We start from the raw sequence: 23,578 nt of genomic DNA on the forward strand, positions 1-23,578 counted from the left end.
CACATAAGCCCGCCAGCGTCCCTATCCTGTGCAAGATTAATCCAGTCTCTATCACCATACCCCACCTCCCTCAAATCCATTTTAATATTATCCTCCCATCTACGTCTCGGCCTCCCTAAAGGTCTTTTTCCCTCCGGTCTCCCAATTAACACTCTATATGCATTTCTGGATTCGCCCATACGTGCTACATGCCCTGCCCATCTCAAACGTCTGGATTTAATGTTCCTAATTATGTCAGGTGAAGAATACAATGCGTGCAGTTCTGTGTTGTGTAACTTTCTCCATTCTCCTGTAACTTCATCCCGCTTAGCCCCTAATATTTTCCTGAGCACCTTATTTTAAACACCCTTAACCTATGTTCCTCTCTCAGAGTGAGAGTCCAAGTTTCACAACCATACAGAAGAACCGGTAATATAACTGTTTTATAAATTCTAACTTTCAGATTTTTGGACAGCAGACTGGATGATAAGAGCTTCTCAACCGAATAATAACAGGCATTTCCCATATTTATTCTGCGTTTAATTTCCTCCCGAGTGTTATTTATATTTGTTACTGTTGCTCCAAGATATTTGAATTTTTCCACCTCTTCGAAGGATAAATCTTCAAATTTTTATATTTCCATTTCGTACAATATTCTGGTCACGAGACATAATCATATACTTTGTCTTCTCGGGATTTACTTCCAAACCGATCGCTTTACTTGCTTCAAGTAAAATGTCCGTGTTTTCCCTAATCGTAGGGATTCGTAACTGCTACTACTATTAATAGTATTACTACTGTTGGTACTGGTACAACTAATATTACAGCTGCTACTAATTCTACTCTGGTACTAATACTGCTAATTCTGCTCTACTACTACGGCTAGTATTACTACTGCTACTACTACTAGTACTGCTGCCACTACTGTTACTACTAGTAGTACAATTATTACTATTTTTACTACTACTGCTGGTTCAACTACTACAGCTACGGACTTTGTAACTGACTACTACAATTGTTTTAAGCAGCACTACTGCAGACAATTTTACTTTCTTTAATCAACTAGAATTAATACCACTACTTCCACTTGTGCTACTGCTATTAGTACTGGCATTGCTGTAATTATAGCCTCTTGTTAGCTTGATATTATCATTATTGCTAATTAGAACTGCAGGCATTATGCTGTTGTCATTGCTGTCTTGTGCTGATCTCGTTCATTCAGCCTGGTGGAACTGTCCCCTAGCTGACTGAGCTTCCTCTCACCAGATTGTTCTGTCTGCTGCAGGGTTATAGAGCCTCAACCGTGAGACTGTTGCGTGAGGTCGGGGTGGACCTACAGAAGGAAGACAGCACCAGCAAGGTTCCGCTAGAGCGGGCAATGAGGCAGGGGGATACGTACTTGGTGCAGGTCCTGGTAGACGCTGGTTGTGACGTTAATACCGGGTTCAGTAAAGGCAATAAACCCGTGTGTCTGGCGGCAGAGCTGGGGCATGCAGACATGGTTCAGGTCCTCCTGGAAGCAGGCAGCGCCGTCAATGTCTTGGATCCTCTTCGCCGCTCGCCCTTGTACCTGGCGGCAAGTAACGGCCACGAGGATGTGTGCAAGGCGCTGCTGATTCGCGGGGCGCGTCTGGACTTTGAGACAGAATTGATGGGATGGACTGCATTGCATGCGGCTGTAGATGGAGGGCACAGGGGCGTATGTCAGCTGCTGGTGTCAGCTGGAGCATCACTGGACAAGAGGGTACCACCATTTTTTTTACTCATAATTAGATAGTGGAGTTTATTCAAAACCTATTTTTTCACTGATGCATAAAGGCTTGAAATTTAGTATGTCGTTTTTTCATAGATAGAGGGTGAGTCAAGAGGAAAGGTACATGGTGTGAGGGGTGATAATATTGGTGATTCTGAGCAAAAAAGTTTATACGAACATATGCCCTGTTCTTAACAGTATCTGACATACAGCTGTTTGAAAATCACGGGTGTCAGTCTCATGTCCTTCATCAGCACTCACATGCGAACGCAACAAAAACGACATTTGGTTGTAGTAGGATCAATGAAACGTATCCTGGGCGTTCGATTGGTCGCGGTGGAGTAATTTCTTGGCCACCGAGATCACCCGACCTTATTCCATTGGATTACAGTGTCTGGGATTGCCTTAAGAGCGAAGTTTACAATCGCAGAATGGAAACAAGGGAGGAACTTCTCGCTCGCATTTTACATGCTTGTGCTCAAGTAAAGTAATATCCGAATCAGCTCAGATCAGCAACACATCAATTGTCGATAAGAGCTGCAAAGTGCATTAAAGTTGACGGTAGACTTTTCGAACATGTTCTGTAAAGAAAATTACGCATAACATAAGGTAGCAATGTCTTAATTTACTATCACCTGCTCTTTTCCCGTTACTCATTGTTTCCATTAGTTTTCTCCGAAACCGTTAAGAACAGAGTATATGTTCATATAAACTTTTTTGTTTAGAATCACCAATATTATCACCTCTCAAACCATGTATCTTCTCTCCTGACTCACTCTGTATACAAGGTGAACCGTAAGTAATGCTATTAATTTCAGTATGTTATTCTTTGAGATATTGGAAACAAAAACAGTTTATTACAATTTTGCTTGTTTTTGCTTCCTTTTCGAGATAAAAATTAGTTTGCGATGCACTAGTTCATAATTGTTCAATTTCTCCATGGATAGATATATTTAATACATCTCATTATACTTTCGCGGGCCAAAAAAACTTTTATAGGCCCTAGGGCCAAAAAAAATATGTCATACAAATCTCTAGATTTAATTGGCAACAACTTATCTTCAGCTTGTTTGGCTTTACGATTAATAACAACTCCAGAACGAATTTCGGTTTCAACAGACCCCCGACATCATTTCCAATATAACAGAACATTGTTTAAATTCTGAGTATGGCAACTTAAAAACAAAGAAATAATAGCATTATGCATGACTTCCCTCAACGTCAATTTTCATTCAACGTAGGCCTACTCTTTTTTGTTACAGTATACACAATCCCTAGATACCAAAACAAAACACGGTAAACAAAACATACAGACACAAAGCGAATTTCTAACTTAAAACTGTTATCAAAGAGTTCAATTTTTTCAATTACGGACTAGTGCACCACAAAATAATGTATGAAGCTTTGGCGAAATTTCATGTTAAACCTCGGGTCACTTTCACCCTCGGCAGCAACGTCGTAGCCCTCGCTATAAACATTTCCATTTCGCCCTTGATACATAAATTATTATTAGCCTGTATGAAACATTTCATAGCGTGTTTTGGGAAAGCCATTGATTTAATTCCCAATATGCTCAGTCAATTTAAGAGAACAGTATAATGTTATGATAATAGTTTACTGAAAGAATTTTAATATTGTCCTTTAAATGTTCAGAAATTTCATCCGAACAAATATCTACAACTTTTCGCTCTGCAAAGGAATTTTGCAATGAGACTTCTAGGTAAGAAACAGAACTTCACAAAGTCACATGCTTTCGTTCATGGGCTGCAATTCCTCAGTCAACAAATAGACGTGTTGCATGGCTATTTTTTATTTACTTACAATCAATGTTGCCAAGTCAGCGGTTTTGTAGCTGAATCTGGTGTTTTAAGGACTATGGTCAGCTACAGAATTTTACCGTCAGCGGCTAGCTATTTATTTGACGTTTTTTATGATGCAGAGAGAGATGATATTTTTAAGTTTTTTTCTGTAAATATGTTATAATTTTTTATATGTACTTGCGGAAAATGTTAGTTAACCATAAACCAGAGTTTAGTATGGAATTATCGCACTTTTTCATTGTGCGAGTATACAATATCAACGTTTTATGTTAACTCGATTTGGTGCAACCACATCCATTTCGTTCCTCATCCATTGTTGTTGTACAAATAGGTATTCCGCATTCGTTAACCTCTTAATCTAATGTATGCATTGTTTTTGTAAACGAATTGATGTATTTAATCATAAAGAATAATGAACTGAATTATTATTAGTTTTCATTTATGATATGTGATATAGATTATTATTTAATTTATCATTCCGCATTATAGTTTATGTAACACAGATATACATATAACTTAAAACCAGATTCATTCTTAGCAGACACGTCTCCAGCTCAGTGTGAAATCAGATTTCGAACCGACTGGTGTGATTGAGAATGTGATTATTTCCGAAGTGTCCAGTATATTCTTGATCTACTTCATTAAATTCTGAAGAAATGTGCCGCATAAAACTACATACGTACAAAAGTTTAGAGATGTGTTAAAAAACAATGTGTTGAAAGATTGGGTAGAAGAAGTTACTGGTGATAGTTCGAAAGCTCGGTGTAAATGGTGTAAGGTGATATTAAATGCAAAATATTCAGTTTTAATTATCCATGCTGATAATTATACACACAAAAAAGTAGCGAGTGTTTTTCTGTTGTTCGACAACATAATATTGCCATTCACAACAAGCTTCTGGGCAGAGGTGAGTGTTATTTCAATTTACAGAGTATTATAAATATTAATTTTTTTTTTTAAATTTGAAACCTAAAATTCTCCAGTTCCTAAAACTATAAAGTTTGTATTTCAAATTTGGAAATGATGTGTTAAGAAAAATCTGGAGTTTTTAAACTATAGTTTAGTGGTTTTTTAAGCTTGTGCAGCGGTAAATGGAATTCTGAATTGGCAACACTGCTTACAATGGCTTTTAGAGAACTTGGAGGTTCATTTCTGCCCTCACATAAGCCCGCCATCGGTCCATCGAAATGGAAACAAAAATGAGCAAAATTGAATTAAACATTTTTGTTTGAAATATCTCAAAGAATAACCCCTTAAAGTTAATGACCATCAGTTGTTAAAATTGCATGTCTTTCAACCCACTGCTGAAGCAGTACACTTCTGACCAGTGTTGCCAACTCAGAATTCCATTTACCGCTGCACAAGCTTAAAAAATCCGCTAAACTGTACTTGAAAAACTCCAGATTTTTCTTAACACATCACTTCCAAATTTTAAATACAAACTATACAGTTTTAGGAACTGGAGAATTTGATAAAAATGTAGACTACATTATGGAAAGTGTGTATCACTTCGTAGGTTCTATGTTCTATGCAAAATCGTATGAACAATATTAAATCTGAATATTTTGCATTCAATATCACCTTACATAATTTACAATGAGCTTTCTAACTATCACCAGCCTCTTCTTACACCCAATCTTTCAACATATTGTGCTTTTTTTCACACATCTCTAAACTTTTGTACGTATGGAGTTTTACGCGGCATGTTTCTTGAAAATTGAATGAAGTAGATCAACAAAATACTGGACACTTCGGAAACAATCACATTCACAATCACACCATTCCGTTCGAAATCTGATTTCACACTGAGCTGGAGACGTGCCTGCCAACAATGAGTCTGGCTTTTAAGTTGGCCCTATATCTGTGTTACATAAACTACAATGCGGAATGATAACCTAAATAGTATACCTATAATATAAGACGACATTAAGATATATGGATCATATGATGAGACAAAGAGGAAGGCAGAAAGCAGGAAAGGCTGGAGAATGCTGGGTTTGCAGTGAAAGATCCGCCCATGAGCAGAACACAATGAATGAATGAATCATAATATAAGTTACCATAAATGAAAATAATAGTTCAGTTCATTATATACTCTTTACGATTAAACATATCAATTCATTTACAAAGACAATGCCTACACGATTATACTAAGAGTTTAACGATGTGGCATACTTTATTTGAGGTAGGAAATGGACATGGTTGTACGAAATCGAGTTAACATAAAACACTGATATTTTATACTCGCACAATGAAAAATTGTGATAATACCATACTAATCTCTGGCTTATGATTAACTAATATTGTTGTACGCAAGTTCATATAAAAACAATATAACATCTTTACAGAAAAAAAAACTTAAAAATATCGTTTCCCTTTGCCGGAATCATAAAAAAAGCCAAATAAATAGCTAGCCGCTGACGGTAAAATTCTGTAGCTGACCATAGTTCTGAAAACACCAGATTTAGCTACAAAACCGCTGACTGCTTCTGACACATTTTTCATTAGGCATCGTTGATGAAATATATTCAAAATTAATAATTTTCTTGCAGCTATTCTGTTTTAAAACACAATGCACTCTCTACATTGTCGAAGTTTCTCTGAGACTTGTCACCATAATAAAATGAAATATAGTCGAAACTGTTTATAGCGACATCGCTTTTAATGATGTATTGGCTATAATGGCGAAATCTAACAGTCCCGTCTAAATCCTATATAAATACTGTATTTAAAAATCGCTTAGTATGGTATCGCTTATTACGACCTAGTATAAAACGACATACTTTTATCACATTTTCGGAGAAATTTATCGAGTGTAACGTCCAGTGTTGATTTTTGTTTGTTGCGTATTTGGGTATTACTAACAAGAATATAACGCTTATTTTCAAACTCTTGTTTTCAGTTAGATTGTAGATTTCAATTCAGTATGTCTGTTAAACAGTCAAGGCAAGCATCGCTGGGAAAATGTCGCAAAGGAAAAGATAGCCAATTGGCTGTAAATTCATCCCAAATACCTACGTTTCTTGTATCCCCGACGGATAATAATGACTTTAATGACAAAACCCAGTGGTACCACTATCATTTTGGATTACGCGAGACAGCGAATCACTTCCTATCTATGCATCTAACTACCAAACAGCGTATATAGGGCATACCATAAGCTGAACAAACCAAACCTAAGCTGTCACTGATCCTCAGCCTTAAGAAAATTCGCGGCTTGTAACCTTCATGCACAGCAGGCCACTTCTTAGATAGCCACTCGTCTGTTCACCTTTAAATTTCAGTGTCTTATCTGGGGTCACATTGTAAAACAAGCCAGTTTCATCTGCGTTGAATATATCATCTGTGTTTGAAAAGAGACTGTATTTTCTCTCTGTCCTTCAAAATTGTATAAATAGTTGAGTGTGATACCACAGTCTAGTATATACAGTCACGAAGCTCAAGACGTAGTAAATATGCATCCATAGATAGTTGCTAACCACTAGGATCGCTAATATCGCCTCATTATAGACAATTCATAATAGTACCGGCACAGTCTATTGTTCCTAGCACCCTCACAACTCAAGCTTCGTGACTCTATATACTAGACTGTGGTGATACATCCAGGTCCTTCGCGATGCTGACGTTTGTTTTCCTATTTTCTAATTTCCATATTGTGTGTGACTTTACATTAATCATGTAAGTGTGCAGCCTAAAATTTACAGATATGACATTTTTTGCAAAAAAAGAAAAACAAAAAAAAAAAACACAAACAAAAGCCCGGTTTGTGCGACATCGGCTATAAAGACCGTAAACTGGCGGTCCCTTTGGAGTCGTTATAACCGATTTCGACTGTATTCTGATTTACCACGTTGGCAAAGAGAAAAATGAAAATTGCATTAACGTCCTATATTATTCCTGACAGTTTAGCGTCGAGGTTAGCGAGCGCAAAGAAGTCTATCAACACTTCCTGTAACTTCCGCGCCGGTCATATTGCAGCGTTCTCGTGACAACTGACAAAATCTTATGCACATTCGAAGTATAGATAGGGGAAGGTTACCTATATGATACCACTTTTCAGTCTTTCTTTATTTATTTCGAAATGTGAAGGAATTTTAATTGTATATATTGTTAGACATTGAGACAGTACCATGGGACACAAAATATATTTTTTTCGAAATTTTTGAACAATTATCAATTGTTTTCATAAGTCAATATTTAAAACTTTGCGAGTGGTACGATTTATGCGCCCAGTTTCCTAAATCGTGCCTGGAGGTTGCTTAAATCGTACCCATTTTTAAAATATTACATATAATTTTTAAAATAAGAACTACGCTTCATAAAGTAACATAATGCATATTATATTGTTGTCATTTATTATGTCATTTTATTAATTCAAATGAGAAACTGAAATGTTTTAAAATACAAAGATTTTTGTAATATACAAATCAAAAATGTTTAATATCTACTAAGACGAAAACACGTAGGTCCACTCAAAGTAAAATCCTTTTTAACACAACTGAAAGTTACCTCTTTTCAGATTCTGTCGTTACACATGTCAGAGACAAAATGAGAACGTTCTTGGGCCGTAGAAACTCGTGCACATGTCTCATGCACCCATTGATTGCACACAGAGCAGAGAATCATATCTTCAATGACAGCTTCTTTACAGATAAAACACAACCAGTCCTCTTTTTTACATCAACATGAATCACATTAGAAGCTTTTTTCGTTATTTTTGATAGCTGATTTCCTTCTTATTCTTCTTTCTTTTTTTTTAAGTTTCTCTTTTCTCTTTCTTCTGCTGCAATTGATTCTAATAGGGACTTGAAGTTAACACAACAGCTTGCTGAGCAACTTTTCTCGTTCTGGTTTGAACTGAAATCTTTGGTTTAGAGAGAAGACTAATTTCATTCAATGGAATCAAGGATTTAGAAGTGTAGATGATTTGCGACTGATGATTCTATTCGTGGATTGCTGAACAATGCTGTTACTGTGACTGGATGGTCAGTGCTTTTACTGGTGGAAGGCTGGTTAATGCTGGTACTGATGAGTGACTGATCAATTCTGGTGATACTCGTGGATGGCTGATCTGATCTCCAAATATCAGAATACGTTAGACCAATTCCTCTTCTATTTCCCGCGGAAAAGCTGTATACCTCCCGTTGATGGACCCATTTGCAGGACGATCCAGACCTTGCCTATCAAATGTCGCTTGAGAGTCGGTTTTGGAATTTCGCACTTACGGCAACATTCATTCAATCCCACTGCTCCGGGATGAAATTCATCCAATGCCGTAAGCAAATTACTTCGTTTCCATTTTCCGTATTCTCGTTTGGCCATTATCTATTCTGAAATTTAAAAATTTTAGGCACCAAACTGTAATTGTTCACGTTACCAAAATCGTACTGGTACGATATGAGCAACCTTTTAAAGGTACGATTTAGAAAACTAGCACTCCAAGCAAACTATTCATATTATAACATAAACAAAGCTGTTACAGTGACTATTTTTACCATTTAAATAATTAAAACTATCTTATATGCTACGTGTAATAGAAGACATTCATTAACCTAACTCAGTGGCCTTCTATGCCCAAGGTTGCGGGTTCGATCCCGGGCCAGGTCGATGGCATTTAAGTGTGCTTAAATGCGACAGGCTCATGTCAGTAGATTTACTGGCATGTAAAAGAACTCCTGCGGGACAAAATTCCGGCACATCCGGCGACGCTGATATAACCTCTGCAGTTGCGAGCGTCGTTAAATAAAACATAACATTTTTAACCTAACTCAGTGTTTCAATAAGAGCTTACGAAAGAATAACAAAATCTTATATGAGAAATAAGAACTTACTATTAAGCACGATTTAATACACCTGTCGTCTTGGGCGAAAGGTGGGAAACTGGACAAGTGTCAGTTTAGGCCTATATTTGTATTTCGTGAAAAATATTCCAGATGGCTCCTACATATAATAATTTCCTCAATATTAATAGTGGTACGATTTTGGCGCCGGTGCGATTTAGGCTACTTTCCCCTAAGGCGGTTTCTTGTTTTGATTATCTGTTCTTTTAATCTCAACTTTCATCCATTATAACGTTCCAATATTATACATTTGCAAAGAGTCAGCATTGCATTTCATTATGGAGTGCTTTGTTAATTGCCGCGGTATTGTCCTCAGTAATTTGCCGACAACAGTGCACTGTCTGCATGTTGTCAGATTGCAATAAATAAAATGTAATTACTGTAATGTGTTTCAATGTCTGCGTTTATTCTGTATTCCATTTTTGCAATTTTTCGTATTCTTAATTTTGATTTACCCCACCAGATTACTAAAAAATAACAAAATATGTGTTTATATACGCTAAATTCTGAAACATGGATTAACCCCTAAAATGTGCATATAATACACTATAAAATCTTGACCTTTGGTTACAAATAACTTGAAATGCATTTATACAATGGCAGCATATGATTTACAACTAAGGAATAAAATGTACAAATATGCTAATTTCCGCCCCCTAGACATTACTTACGGTTCACTCTGTATTAGGGATGCCAACATTCTGGAAATACTTCAAATTTCACATTTGGGCCTAAATGGAAATACTGACACGAAATAACGATATAAGTGTAGGCTATATATTGATAATTAATTATAAGCTAATACTTAATAGTCCCACAACCACAACACAGCACAATGGAAATTTGAAACGCTAGATAGACAATATTAACTTTTAAATTAAAATCATTAGTTCCTCTTAAACCTGTATGTTTTCTTACAGAAATGATATTACTATAGGCCTGCAAATGACAAAACTGTTGTAGGACGTTACTAAACCTTAACGCTGTGCTGAAGGCGGAGTCTGGAGTTTCTCTCCATTAATCTGGACCATTGTCGTTACTGATTGGCAAGTCATTCGACTTATCACGGCTATAGTGCGCGCTACTATTTTCTGACAGTTATGAAGGAGAAGGTGAATAGTATATTGTGTTACTCTTTAAGATTGACGCATGCGCAGACCAACGGAGTTTTGTAAGTTGTTCCCCTATAGAATTGCCCTTAAGAAACTGGACAATTTCAGAACATGATACTCGAAAATTAATTTTTACTTGCAACTCTGTTTTGGTCAGATTTTTAGACAATTTGTTTCAGTTATCTGTCTAGATGTAACTGAGTAAACTGAAAATTCTTTCACAAAAGGCATTATATACTGGAACTGACATTACAAATATCAGTAATTCACAGCATATTCACAGACTGTTCATCAGAAGCATTGTATTCATACACACTTCTTAAGATAGGGAGGCCATCATATCATCCAAATGAATATCCAGCTCGTCTAGACGGCAGGAAATCTCAATTCCTGGACATTTCGATATCCAGGGCAGGATCAAAATGTTGCCTGGACCAAAAGTCCTTTTTCTGGACTGTTCAGGTGAAACCTGGACGGTTGACAACCCTACCCTGTACTTCTGATTAATTTATTTTATTAGTTGGCTAAATTCTGTTGCATAAATTTTTTTACACAACTCATAAAATACATACACTAAAGTATTCATATGTACAGTATGTCTCCTATTCATCTCAAATACCTTTTGTCACAGCGAAAAAAACGCTACTGACTTTTGCTTCAACACGATAATAGTTCGATATCTTTATATGATATCGTATTGTCGGTTAGTTCTTCGTTTAACTGTTAGGATTTCTTTCACACCCGAATGTTGAAGATACGACCAAGCGGATGGACTTTGCTGCACATGGCTGCACGCAAGGGACGCCTTGAAGTCTGCCAGCTGCTACTTTCTGCCGGAGCGTCGCCCAATGCTCGTACTGATGTTCTCCGGTGGACTCCACTGCACCACGCAGCATACGAAGGCCAAGCTGCAGTGGTGCGATTATTGTTGCAGCATGGTGCTGAGAGGAGAGTCATGGATTATGTTGGACATACACCCATGCGTGTGGCGATTGACTGCGGACACACGGAAGTGGTGACCATTCTGCGGTCATAGTGGATGGCTGCAATTCTGAGGCCGCCATAAGTCCAGTGTTGCCAACTAATAAACAAAAATTAGCAGGTAAAATATAGCTAAAAGTACAAACTAAAATTAAAAAAAAAAGCTAAATGAAGTCGCTTAATCACTGGAAATACAGGGTGTTAGAAACAACATTCAGTATTTTGGGAAGTAGTAATAGTCATGGAAATAAGAAAAAAAAATATTAAACATAGGTCCTAAAATTAATATCTTCTGAGATGAGTGATCATTCATCAACATTATAGGTGGTACTCAATATTATTGCTATTAAAATAAAAAGCACTCAATATTCTGAGAGGTGGTAGTATTAATCAAAACATGGGTCCTAACATTAATATCTTCCGAGATATGAACACTTGTTCATCAACATCATAGGAGATGCTCAATGTGATTTTCATTAAAAAAACAATCTAATAACATAAGTCCTAAAATTAAATTTTATACGAAACAAGGCTTTGAAAGTGGTATTGTAAGAGCAGTATATCTTTTAATGCGAGATCTTTTTTTTTTATTGCGTATACAGTACGATATGGAAAATCCAGGAAGAAAAAAGTAGCAAGATACTAAGATATAGAGCGAAAGGATACGTTACAATGAATGGAAAGCACTTCGAACTTCTATTATATCCATGAACAATTACTCAGAATATATTAATTTTAGGTCCCAAGTTTATTAGAATTTTTTCTTGTTTTATGAATACTAACAACTCTCAGAATATTGAATAGCTTACTATTTTATTTAATGAAAATCACATTGAACACTACGATGATGTTGATGAACAAGTATCACATCTCGAAAGATATTAATTTTAGATAGAACCAGGTTTTTTTGTTTCCTTGTTTTGATGAATACTGTGACCTCTCAGAATATTGAATATTTTTTTTTAACGCCGATATAGTCTCTCAATCCTTCTGATCTCCAAGAACACAAATACTGTGCTACTAGAGGAAGTAGAAGCAGTTGGTGAAGAATTTGCTGTTGTGTTGCTTATTGCTTCAAGGGGAAATGATTGTTTTGGATTATGGAAAATGAGAGAGTTGCCTGAAATAAGATAGCCATGGATTTTTCCCTAATCACAGTAGCTTTATGAAATTTTTATGCTGATTAAGATAACTTTTGGAGATTGAATTAACCTAAAATCGTTGTTTGCTACATTGTAACCTAGATATTAAATTTTCAAGTTTTTTTTAAATTCATATAATTGGTACATTTTTTAAAGAAAGTATTTAACTTTGGTAATGAAATCGTCAGGGCATGTTAATACATACATAGGGTGTATCAGATAGTCTGAATGGAGTAGTTATTTTAAAAAATTCCAAAAATTTCTGATTTCTGTTCATTTTTCTTTCATTTATTGATAGTGTTCTGCTCAAGGATAGGTTTTTCACTGCAAACCCAGATTTCTCCAATCTTTTCTTTTTCAGTCCTCCTCTTTGCCTCCACATAGGGTAAATTAGGGTCTGTTGGACGGTTGGGCATGTTGGACACTTTGTATTTTAACGTGTTACCTCGACACTTGTGGGCACCACATTCTACTAGAAGTCAATGACGGAAGTAGTCACGTTAAAGTACAAAGTGTCCAACATGCCCGATTGTCCAACAGATCCTAATTTACCCTAATATCTTAATGTCGTCTATCATCTGATATTTTCTTCTGCCATGAATTATTCTACCGTTTACCATTTCTTCCAGTCCATCCTTCAGTAGACAGTTTCTTCTCAGCCAGTGACCCAACCAATTCCTTTTCCACTTCCTGATCAGTTTCAGCTTCATTCTTTCTTCACCCACTCTTTCCAACACAGCTTCTTTCTTATTCTGTCTGTCCACTTCATACGTTCCTTTCTTCTCCATATATACATTTCAAATGCTTCTATTCGCTTCTCTTCACTTCGGCGTAATGTCCATGTTTCTGCCCCATACAATGTCACACTTCATACAAAGCACTCACCAGTCTCTTCCTTAGTTCTTTTTCCAGAGATCCACAGAAGATGCTCTTTTTCTATTATGGTTTAATTACAGAACACTTTATTTTGTATTTAAAAGCATTACAACCATGTCTGACACAATAATTATTGATCAAATATTATGGGGAACCAATAGCAACTATATTATTATGTTCCTTCAATCCAGTGTAGGCATTTTTTTCTTTCCAAAATTCACTGAAGCATTATCAGCAACATAAAAAATAATTTTTTGAACTACGAAAATTCATTTGATTCCAAGCACAAACAGAAAACAGAATGAACGTATTAAAGAGTAAGTTTCATGATGACATTCTGTGTAATACAATCTCACTTTTTATAAACAGCAAAGTAGTAGTATGTGCAACTACAATACATGAAAAGCTGTATCGAGATACATAGCACAAAAATTGTGACATGCATGTACTTGAACCTTGCAATTTATAATTGAAATCTGATAACAGAATTTCATGTTTAATGAAGAAAGTCAATTTTATTTCTTCTTTACTTTGACTGTAAATTGTTTGATTTATAGGCTATATGTCATATAATGATATTAGAAGGAAATAAATCACTGGCAGTAAAGCCATGGATAAGATTTTAAATTACTGTTGCGAAATGTGTATAATGAAAAATTGTGTCATCTCTTGACATAAAATTTAATTTCAGTACAATATGACCAAGAAAAACTTACATGCTCACATTATGTTCAATTGATTACCTCCGTTTGAATGTTAGGTAATCGTGGGAATAAATACAACGTATTAATCACAGAAATTAGCAGTAATATATTAGACATCGGAGAGACAGTCACAAATTTCATGCATGAATATGTCGCTGATAGAATATCAACAGTGACAATAAGCACTTCTTCTTTCGATATACTCTGAAATCCCAGTAGGCCCTATATCTTCGCTGTGCTGGGACTCCTGGAAGTAAATATTGTATCACAGAACAACAAAATAATAGAAGTGCACGGCGCTTGTTGCGACAGGAAAGCGGAGATCAAATGGTGCGCTCCTGGTGGTCTGACCAGCGTATAGATAATTATACAATATGGATACTTCGTGTCGGTACCTTTGATGTAGCAGGACTGATTTCAATGACCTTCAAACCAGTCTGAGCGTGAGATTCTGCTTTCTCTCAGGAGTTGGCACTGACATCACACCAGCTAGCAGTCGACACAGCGGAAATATAACATATACAATTAATACATTTAGATACATTATGTATTCAAATAAAATAAATTGGACCGATGAAATAATAAATTCGTCATTAATTGTAATGCATAGACTTTAGAGCAGGGCCGCCGAGAAGGGGGGGCAAAAGGGGCAAGTGCATATGGGCCCGTGAGCAGTAAGGGGCCGTTAGATTAAGTGAGTCTGATTACTTTTTATTATCACGAATAATTATTCACAGATACATACCGGTACAATAAAATTTTGTAAGAACATTTGTTACATGAATCTGACATATTAACCAACAATAGTAGAATTAATACAAATTACCACTTCATTATGTAAATGTTTAACTTTTAAAGAATAGAATATCGGTTTCCCACGTTAACAATCATCGACACGACGACACTTGAGGGCTCCAGGATTCGCCTGAAATATGTTCCCGTCGCTTGTACCGAACACGTTCAATTGGCTTGTCCTCTTAACTACCAACCCCTGCCAGCCCACCGCAATATGCTAGTGGACTCTCCCAAATCCAAGCCACAGGATCACATTTCCTTTTCTGTAGGGCCTACATAATGTGTTTTGTGACGAAACTTTCGTCTTTTCGTTGTCTTTCTTGTAGAAATTCTGTTCATTAGTGTTACCAGTGGACAATGGACAAGCAGAAGCATAAGTCGGGAGCTGAGAAGCGCAAGGAGAGATAAAAATTGGAAGATATTAAGAAAGGGAGTAGAACTTTGAAGTTGGTGTGAAATTGAGCGACTTTGGAAAACTAAAAAGCACGAGACAAATTGTGGCATTGAATGTGTTGTTCGAAAACAAGAGCCTTTCCAAAAAAGTATTACAGTATTTTCAAAACTCAAGAATGGAGAATGTGTTCCCAGAGACTGGCTAGTGTGGAGTGAAACAAATCAGGGAAAATAGTACAGGACTGATTTGTTTCACTCCACACTAGCCAGTCTCTGGGAACATATTCTTTATTCTTGAGTTTTGAAAATAATACTGGAAAGGCTCTTGTTCCGTCACTTAGAAGGTTATTAGGCAAGTTGGGGGTACTTTTTCGAACAACACATTCAATGACACAATTTGTCTGCCACTTTTTAGGTTTCCAAGGTAACATGTTATTTGCCATGACTCAGAATTAGGAACTGGTATGTGTAAATTTGTTTCACTTGTACATATTAACACATCATTTTTACTATTGTTTGCTTGTTCTGATTCAATACTACTGTTGTCAGAATTGTTTTCTAAACAGCCACAAGCATCAGTATTCACTTCTAAGCATGAAGTGTCTTCATTTTTGACAACCTGAACAGACGGACTTGAGATTGGTTTATTTTCTGCACGTTCACAAGCAATGCTCAATTTTACACCAACCTCAAACAAAATGAAGGAAATAAAAATGTATTCAGAGTAATAATGTGTCAAGAAAGACTGAGGAACCTTGGCCTCTTTAGTCTGGAAAGCGATCTTGCTAAGTCTTTAAATTTTTATGATATAATTGATGATTTTGCAATGAAGTCAAGGAGAGCTGTTTGTTGATGTTGGCCTGGAAGTCAGAAATTACAGCTGTTTAAGAATAGTGTTTTATGAAAACGAAACGAAACAAACGACAACGAAAAGACGGAAGTTTCGTCACAAAACATACTACGTATGTACAGGGGCGCACCCAGGAATTTCTCTTGGGGGGGGGTCCAATAAAAGAACGTCAAGTTACATAAATGCACGCATGCACACACATACACACAAACTTACCTCTTTCAATTTCTTTTTACAAAACAAAATCCAGTCTTCTTGGCTTTATCTTTAGTGTAGTAACAACATCTTGTGGAGAAACTGTGATATCACGATGGATGTTTAGCAAAGCAAGACCATTTAGACGATCATTTCCCATGGTGTTTCTCAGGTATGAATTTAATCACTTAAGAGTCGAAAACGACCTTTCACTTGTACTTGTGGACACTGGCAATGTTAATAAAATCTTCAACAGCTCTTTCACATGAGGATAGAAATCATATTCACAAGCAATATACATTTCCCACACTGACTTGTACTGTTTTCCTTTACAAAATGTGTTCCAGAGTTCAAATTCACATACCAATTCCTCATCTTGGACACAAAAATTAGTATCTACTTGAGAATAAAACTTGGCCAGAACTATAAAATCACTAGCAACCCCATCTTCCTTGATCAGACACAAAAATTTTGTCAAAATGTTGTTATGTTTAGCAAATCTTGTTTTTATCTGAGACTGCATATTAGATAGGAATGGCAAAAATACAATCCTCCTGTAATATTCCTCAGCATTATCAGCAGGAACATTGCTGCGGAATTGTGAACGTTGTCCAGATGCTCATCGAGGGATTCTGATTTCCTCTCCAAGTGACGTCAGCTGAGCAGAAACCGTCGAGAATATAGATTTAAACTGGTCTTCTGCTGCATCACTAACCTGTTGTAACACTTCTAAAACATTTTCTACATGTTTAAGTTCTTTTTCCAAATTCATATCTGTCTTCTGAAGGTATTCACTTAAGGGTTTTGTTACACAGAAGAGCTTGATGATTACGTGAAGGGAAATTAGGAATGCAGGCTTGGTCACTGAAGAATGCAGCATATCGACTTTGGAAGATACATCCTTGTCAGTCCACAAAGAAATGGTTTTCAATGCAGGGAGGACTGCATCCATCAGTTCCATTAATACCATCACAGAGTCATGTCTTTCTATCCATCTAGTAGCACACATTTGGATGAGTTTGCTTCTTTTATTTTCAGGACAAAGCTCTTTTATACTGTTTATTAATACATCTTGCCTTTTGGGAGTGTTGAAAAATTCACACACTTTACCTACAATGCCAATGCAATTCCTGATTTCTGGAACACAACATGCATCTGATATGGCGAGGTTCAAACTTGAGAAGCACAATGGACATATAAAGCGGCAGGGCATTCTTTAAGAATAAAGGCCTGGGCACCTTGAAACTGTCCACTCATTGCACTTGCACCATCATATCCTTGCCCTCTCATATATTTCAAATCAACATTAAATCGAGTGAGGCTCTCAAGAATTGTTCTAGCCAAATTTATTCCAGTTATCTCAGAAACTGGAATAAACTGTAGGAATTCTTCTCTGATGCTATCATTTTCAAGGAAACGTACTGACAGAGAAAACTGTTCAGTCCCACTGACATCTACACTTTCATCAGCTAAGATAGCGAAACATCTTGCCTCATTCACTCTCACTACTATTTGGCTACGAATAATATAGTTACAGGCTGATATAATTTCATTTTGTGTTTTCCAGCTTATGTAACTTGCATTTTTCCCACAGACTAATAGATGGCTCTTTAAGTTATCATCTCCTGCATCAACACGCTCCCTTAACAAAGCTCTAAAATTTCCCTCATTATGATTTGGTGGATTTTCAAAATCAAAGGGACCGAAGTCCTTATGCCCACGTAATGGTATGCATTGGCGGGCACAAAATATAACGGTTTTAATTATCGGGAGTATCCTTTGAACATTTACATTCCCTTGCTCTCTTCGTGCTTCATCAATCTGCAAAGAAACTGGCAATTCGTTACCTTGTTCGATAGATTTTAATTTAGTGTAAGTATCCACAGAATTCAGGTAATACTGTAACTTTTCATGCCTGTTAAATGTTTCACATGCATGTTTCCAATAGTCAAATGGCTGATTCACTAACCTTCCTGTTGGTGTAGCTTTGTACATTCCAACCTCTTGAGGTGCAAACAAAACACAATATTTACAAAATGCACCGTTTTGTTTGTCTGAATAAGCTAACCACTTCCATCGTTGGAGCCATCTCTTTTGGAAACTGAGGTTTTTTTCTTTCTTTCTTTCCAACGGTTTTACTGGGAACTTGAAATTCTCATTCGGCACCCAAATGGAATTTAGTGTCTCAAATTTCTCCCTTGATGAAAGTGCTCTGTTAACAAAAGAACTTATATCTTTACCACTAGAGTACACATTCAGTAATACCGATGTTGGGGTTGATGATGACGATGCAGACGGTTCAAGAATACCTATATTGGCATCATGTTGTAGGTTAGGTACAGTCTCAATATTGCACTTAGCCACCTTTGATGGAACCGAGCTGAAAAAACTGGTAATTTTATGTTTTTGCATTGTGGGCACTTGTGCTAATACTATTAAGTTAATATATCACATAACAGTTTTCACAACTTCACATTAATAATTCTTCAAGACACAAATACTTGGAAAAACAAACACAGACCAGTCAAATACCGCCAATACTTATTATAATCAATGATAGATACTTTGGTAACACTGAACTCAATCTGCTAAGCAGTGATGACAACGTGATCGTTGAAACACAGCGAGTACAGAATTGTGCATTCTTTGTTGGCTGATGGCACTCGGCTACGTTTTCAGCAGCAGAGCGCTCTAGCTACCAACGATTATAGTAGGATGCCATTAGATGGACTTGGCTAGCAGGAAAAATCAGAAGTGTTACGTACTGTACATGGACGTGAATCATTTCGGTGAAATTAGAGTAAACGGAATTATATGCTATCAACGCTTAAAAATTCAGTAAAAATGTTACAACTTTGGGGGGGGGGTCCGGACCCGATGTACCCCCCCCCGTGGGTGCGCCCTTGCGTATGTAGGCCCTATTGAAAAAGAAGCGTGATATATTGTGCTAATGTAAAGTTTTGCTAAAAGTTTTGAATGCAACAAAAGTGTATATTTTTAGAATCGTATCTGTGTATGGGGTTATCTTTTATTTATTTTTCAAATAATTATAATCGTCAGAATAATAGGTAACTTGTCATTTTTTAACTTTTTTTTCAATGGGGCCCGAGCACAATATTGCACAGGGGTCCATAAATCCTGTCGGCGGCCCTGCCTAGAGTTCCTTTATAATGAGAGTTGAGACGTTGACCCCAACAATTAAAATATGTAATGATTTGATGGCGCTGAAAATGGAAAAACAAAACTCCCATGAGAAGTAAAACCATACACCTATATTATATTGTATACAAATAGTAAATGAATTTGACACATAATTTTATAATGTATTATATTATTTTATAATATAATTTATTATATATGAAATATAAAAACAATATTATTAGAACTAGTTTGCCACTGAAAAATAAGAAAAAGCTGTTAACTTGAATTTATTTGAAGCAAAGCGTTACTGGATTACGCAATAAGGTAGGCGATGTTTGGATCCTGTGTCTCAACTCTGTACTCAATGATTATCTTAGCGTGTGCTCGATTACAATAACCTCTAGGGCTTGAAAGTGGAACTAAACGCTGGCCCACAGAGAAACAAAATAGGAAAATTCGCTCAGTGTCTATTCTATTCGCTGGTCTGACTGTGAAATTTAACATTTGAAAATTTGAGCGCGATACTGTTAGTTTTGTTGATCAAATCATAAAGGCTGTTAAAATAAATATTCCTCTTTCTAAGAAAAATTATCTTAAAGAATACAAATATATAGTTGGACTTGCAATAGAAAATGGTTTTAACAAGAAAATGGTAGATAGACTTCTTTTTAAAAGGAAATCCCTCCTAAACAAGAAATCAGATACCACACTCACTGCTTTAACAGATAATAAAAAACTTAAATATTGGAATGCAATGTCTTTCTATAATAATGTGTCATATAAGTTACTTAACTTTCTGAAAAAAGAAAATGTAAAAGTCACCTTCAAAACTGGTAACAAACTTAATAATGTCATTCCTAATAATATTTGTAATTTCGATAAATATGCTAGTGGTGGAGTATACATGCTGCATTGTAAGAATTGTACACAGAAATATATTGGCCAAACTAAAAGAAATTTCAAAACTAGATATTCAGAACACAAAGCATATTCTTGTCATAGACGTAATAGATTAAATTTTGCCTCCCACCTAATACAGAATAACCATGAACTTCAAAAAATGTCAGATGCTTTACAAATTTAAAAACCTTGTAATAACGGGAAAATCAATTTAGTTGCAGAATAATTTTATATTTCTAAATTTCTCGGTAATAACACTTCCTTACTCAATGAACAACTACCTAATCCTAATAACTCCTTATTCAAGTTGGCCAATAGGAGCTCTTCTTACTGCAACACGTACCTCCCTCCACTTACATCATGATGATGTTTCTTTCATATGTCAATGCACCAGTCAACACCACGCAACTAGCCATGAAACATCGGATCTTCCTATAGGTTCAAATTTTGTAAGTCATTCTATTTATTAGATAACTTTCCTTTTTGCTCCGTATATTTTTCGCTTTCTTACTTATACGTTTTTATTGATTCTTACAGATTCCTAACATGCCACCCATCTTTTGTGTCGTGATGACTGCGGCAATATTTTTACTCATTTTAACTATGTTATCTTCATACTTCTACGCTGCACACATGTTCTTTTAGCTTTCTATTAAATGTATGGATTCTGTATTTTAACATTTAGACTCTATATACTTCCGTCATTGACTTCTAGCAGAATGTGGTGCCCACAAGTGGCGAGGTAACACGTTAAAGTACAGAGTGTCCAAAATGCTCGACTGTCCAACAGACCCTAGTTTACCCTATAACTCCCTGTAAAGTTGATTTGAATAATTTCGAGGGAAAAATTGTTCCGGGGCCGGGCATCGAACCCGGGACCTTTGGTTTAACGTACCAACGCTCTACTAACTGAGCTACCCGGGAATTCTACCCGACACCGATCCAATTTTTCCCTCTATATCCACAGACCTCAAAGTGGGCTGACAACCGTAAAGCAACCAACTTCGAGTGCACACTAACTCCGTGTGACTTAAATTGTGGTTTTCTGTTAACGAATAGTGACGTGTATTATGCAAATCAAGATTTCAAGTTCCCGGGTAGCTCAGTTGGTAGAGCGTTGGTACGTTAAACCAAAGGTCCCGGGTTAGATTCCCGGCCCCGGAACAATTTTTCCCTCGAAATTATTCAAATCAACCAAAGGTCCCGGGTTCGATGCCCGGCCCCGGAACAATTTTTCCCTCGAAATTATTCAGTACCGGCACAGTCTATTGTTCCTAGTACCCTCATCAACTCAAGCTTCGTGACTGTATATACGGTACTAGACTGTGGTATTATTATGAAACAATAATCAGTTTACCGCGCTAAATTTCTACAAGAAAAATAAGTTTACCGGAGTAAATCTTTGACAGAGCAGTATTTACCTGTGGTATTTATCATCATCATCATCATCATCATCATCATCATCCTCTTCTTTTCTGACGTCATATTTCCCTTCTATCGGGGATATTTTGGCGTCCTTCTGTTCACTAGTCCTATGGTATTTACTGTGCCTACAGCGATATTTACCATGGTAATGTTTTATGAATTAGACACGGCCGCCTTGATGCTCGCTTCGCTTCAAGGGAGCCTCAAGTCGGCCGTGAAAGAGCCTACTGGCAGAGCCATCTATATATAAGTCAGAGCCATACGTCAGCAACAATGTAATTAACTGTCAAGCTGAGGCCTACGATACAGAACATGTGTTTGTGCTAATGCCGATTTTCATTGTAAATTAATGTTACAATATAAGTGTATGTCGATGGAATTATGTTCGCGGTCGTACCAAACGTTAATTGTTTATGTATTATGAACTAAGTGCGTGTGGGCGATAAAAACAAGACAAACAATGAATATATGGCTACAGTTTTTGGAAATTTTTACGGTTATTAATAATGACGAAGTGAATGACGATATTCTTCTGAATATTAAATATTGTGTAAACTAAATTTTTATAGTCTTACTTGTGATTTGTGGTGTATCAGAATTCTAGCCTAATTGTTGGGTCTCGCCTGCTATATCAATAAAGTTACGCCGTTGATTTTCAAGTTCATTGTAAACAGCTGTTTTGTGATCCCATAAATGTGGCAGTTTTGTTGAAGATTCGGAATGCCTGCTATAGGCTACATCAGAACTACCTATAATTTGTAGGTGCATACACTCACTTTGTTGGTTTCCAAGGTTTGTTTATTAATATTGTTTTTTTATAATAAATTAGTTATAAACTCGTTTCTTTTCACTTAGTATTGACAGGATTTAAAGTTCACTGAGTTTAAGCTAATTGGCAGATACTTAATAGATATTAATGTGTTCTGTTACGTATTATATTAAATGTATGTTTCTGCATTTTTCATAGATCTTTATACTTGGTCTAACTATATTTACATCCTGATACTTTATTATAATATGTCAATACCTTATATGAAAGCAGCGAGGGCGAAGGGTCACTTTGCTAAGATGTACGAGGATAAACTGAAAGTGAACGGAAAATGGTATGATCTGGAGTTTTGCCTGAGGAATAAAGATCATCCATAATTTGGACTAACGAGAAGAACGAAAGAGGACAATGGACATATTTCAACTCTGCAGTGAGAAACAACGAGAAAGCAACAGAGGGTCGACGTTAGCTACATAAGCGGAGGGAAGGAGCAGAAGAAAATCTTCCCAACTTCAAGGACGGAACAAGTGATTGTCGCAGATCAACACATGGTAACAGGAGCGAATAGTAAGGAGTTCAGGAACCCACGTACTGACGTACGAGGAAGTGTAAAGATGATGGCGCAGCAAGGAGAAGAAAACAGTAACGTGATCATGCAATGTAAGCGGATTCCTAGTCTCCATACGATGGCGGTAAGGTTAGCGCACTCCAGAAGGAATGCTGACAATAACGGAACAAACAACACGGGCGCTAAAAAAAAAGGCGAGGGGTGATAAAAAGAGAAACCAAGAGTCAGGAAGTGATAGGGAAGAAAGTAGTGTAAAGAATAAGGGTGCAAATGTAAGTAGAAATCTAGTATGTGAAAGTGAAAGTGTGGGGGGAAAAATAAAAGAGGAATATAAG

At 36.5% G+C, this 23,578-nt stretch overlaps 1 protein-coding gene across 2 annotated transcripts in view; it reads left to right on the forward strand.

Moving 5' to 3' along the window:
- The window catches only part of LOC138694362 (ankyrin repeat domain-containing protein 17-like), a 107,356-nt gene extending 84,791 nt beyond the window's left edge, over nucleotides 1-22,565 (forward strand). The window contains exons 9-10 of one of the 2 annotated variants that reach the window (XM_069818024.1): nucleotides 1,265-1,723; nucleotides 11,259-22,565. In XM_069818024.1, the coding sequence (XP_069674125.1) occupies nucleotides 1,265-1,723; nucleotides 11,259-11,540 (741 nt within the window). In that variant the 3' untranslated portion in view covers nucleotides 11,541-22,565. The remainder of the gene's footprint in view (nucleotides 1-1,264; nucleotides 1,724-11,258) is intronic. The other variant, XM_069818025.1, reaches the window with a different exon arrangement.
- The last annotated feature ends 1,013 nt before the right edge of the window (nucleotides 22,566-23,578 follow it).

The sequence above is a fragment of the Periplaneta americana genome, chromosome 2 (genome assembly GCF_040183065.1).
Source record: "Periplaneta americana isolate PAMFEO1 chromosome 2, P.americana_PAMFEO1_priV1, whole genome shotgun sequence".
Classification (NCBI taxonomy): Eukaryota; Metazoa; Arthropoda; class Insecta; order Blattodea; family Blattidae; genus Periplaneta; species Periplaneta americana.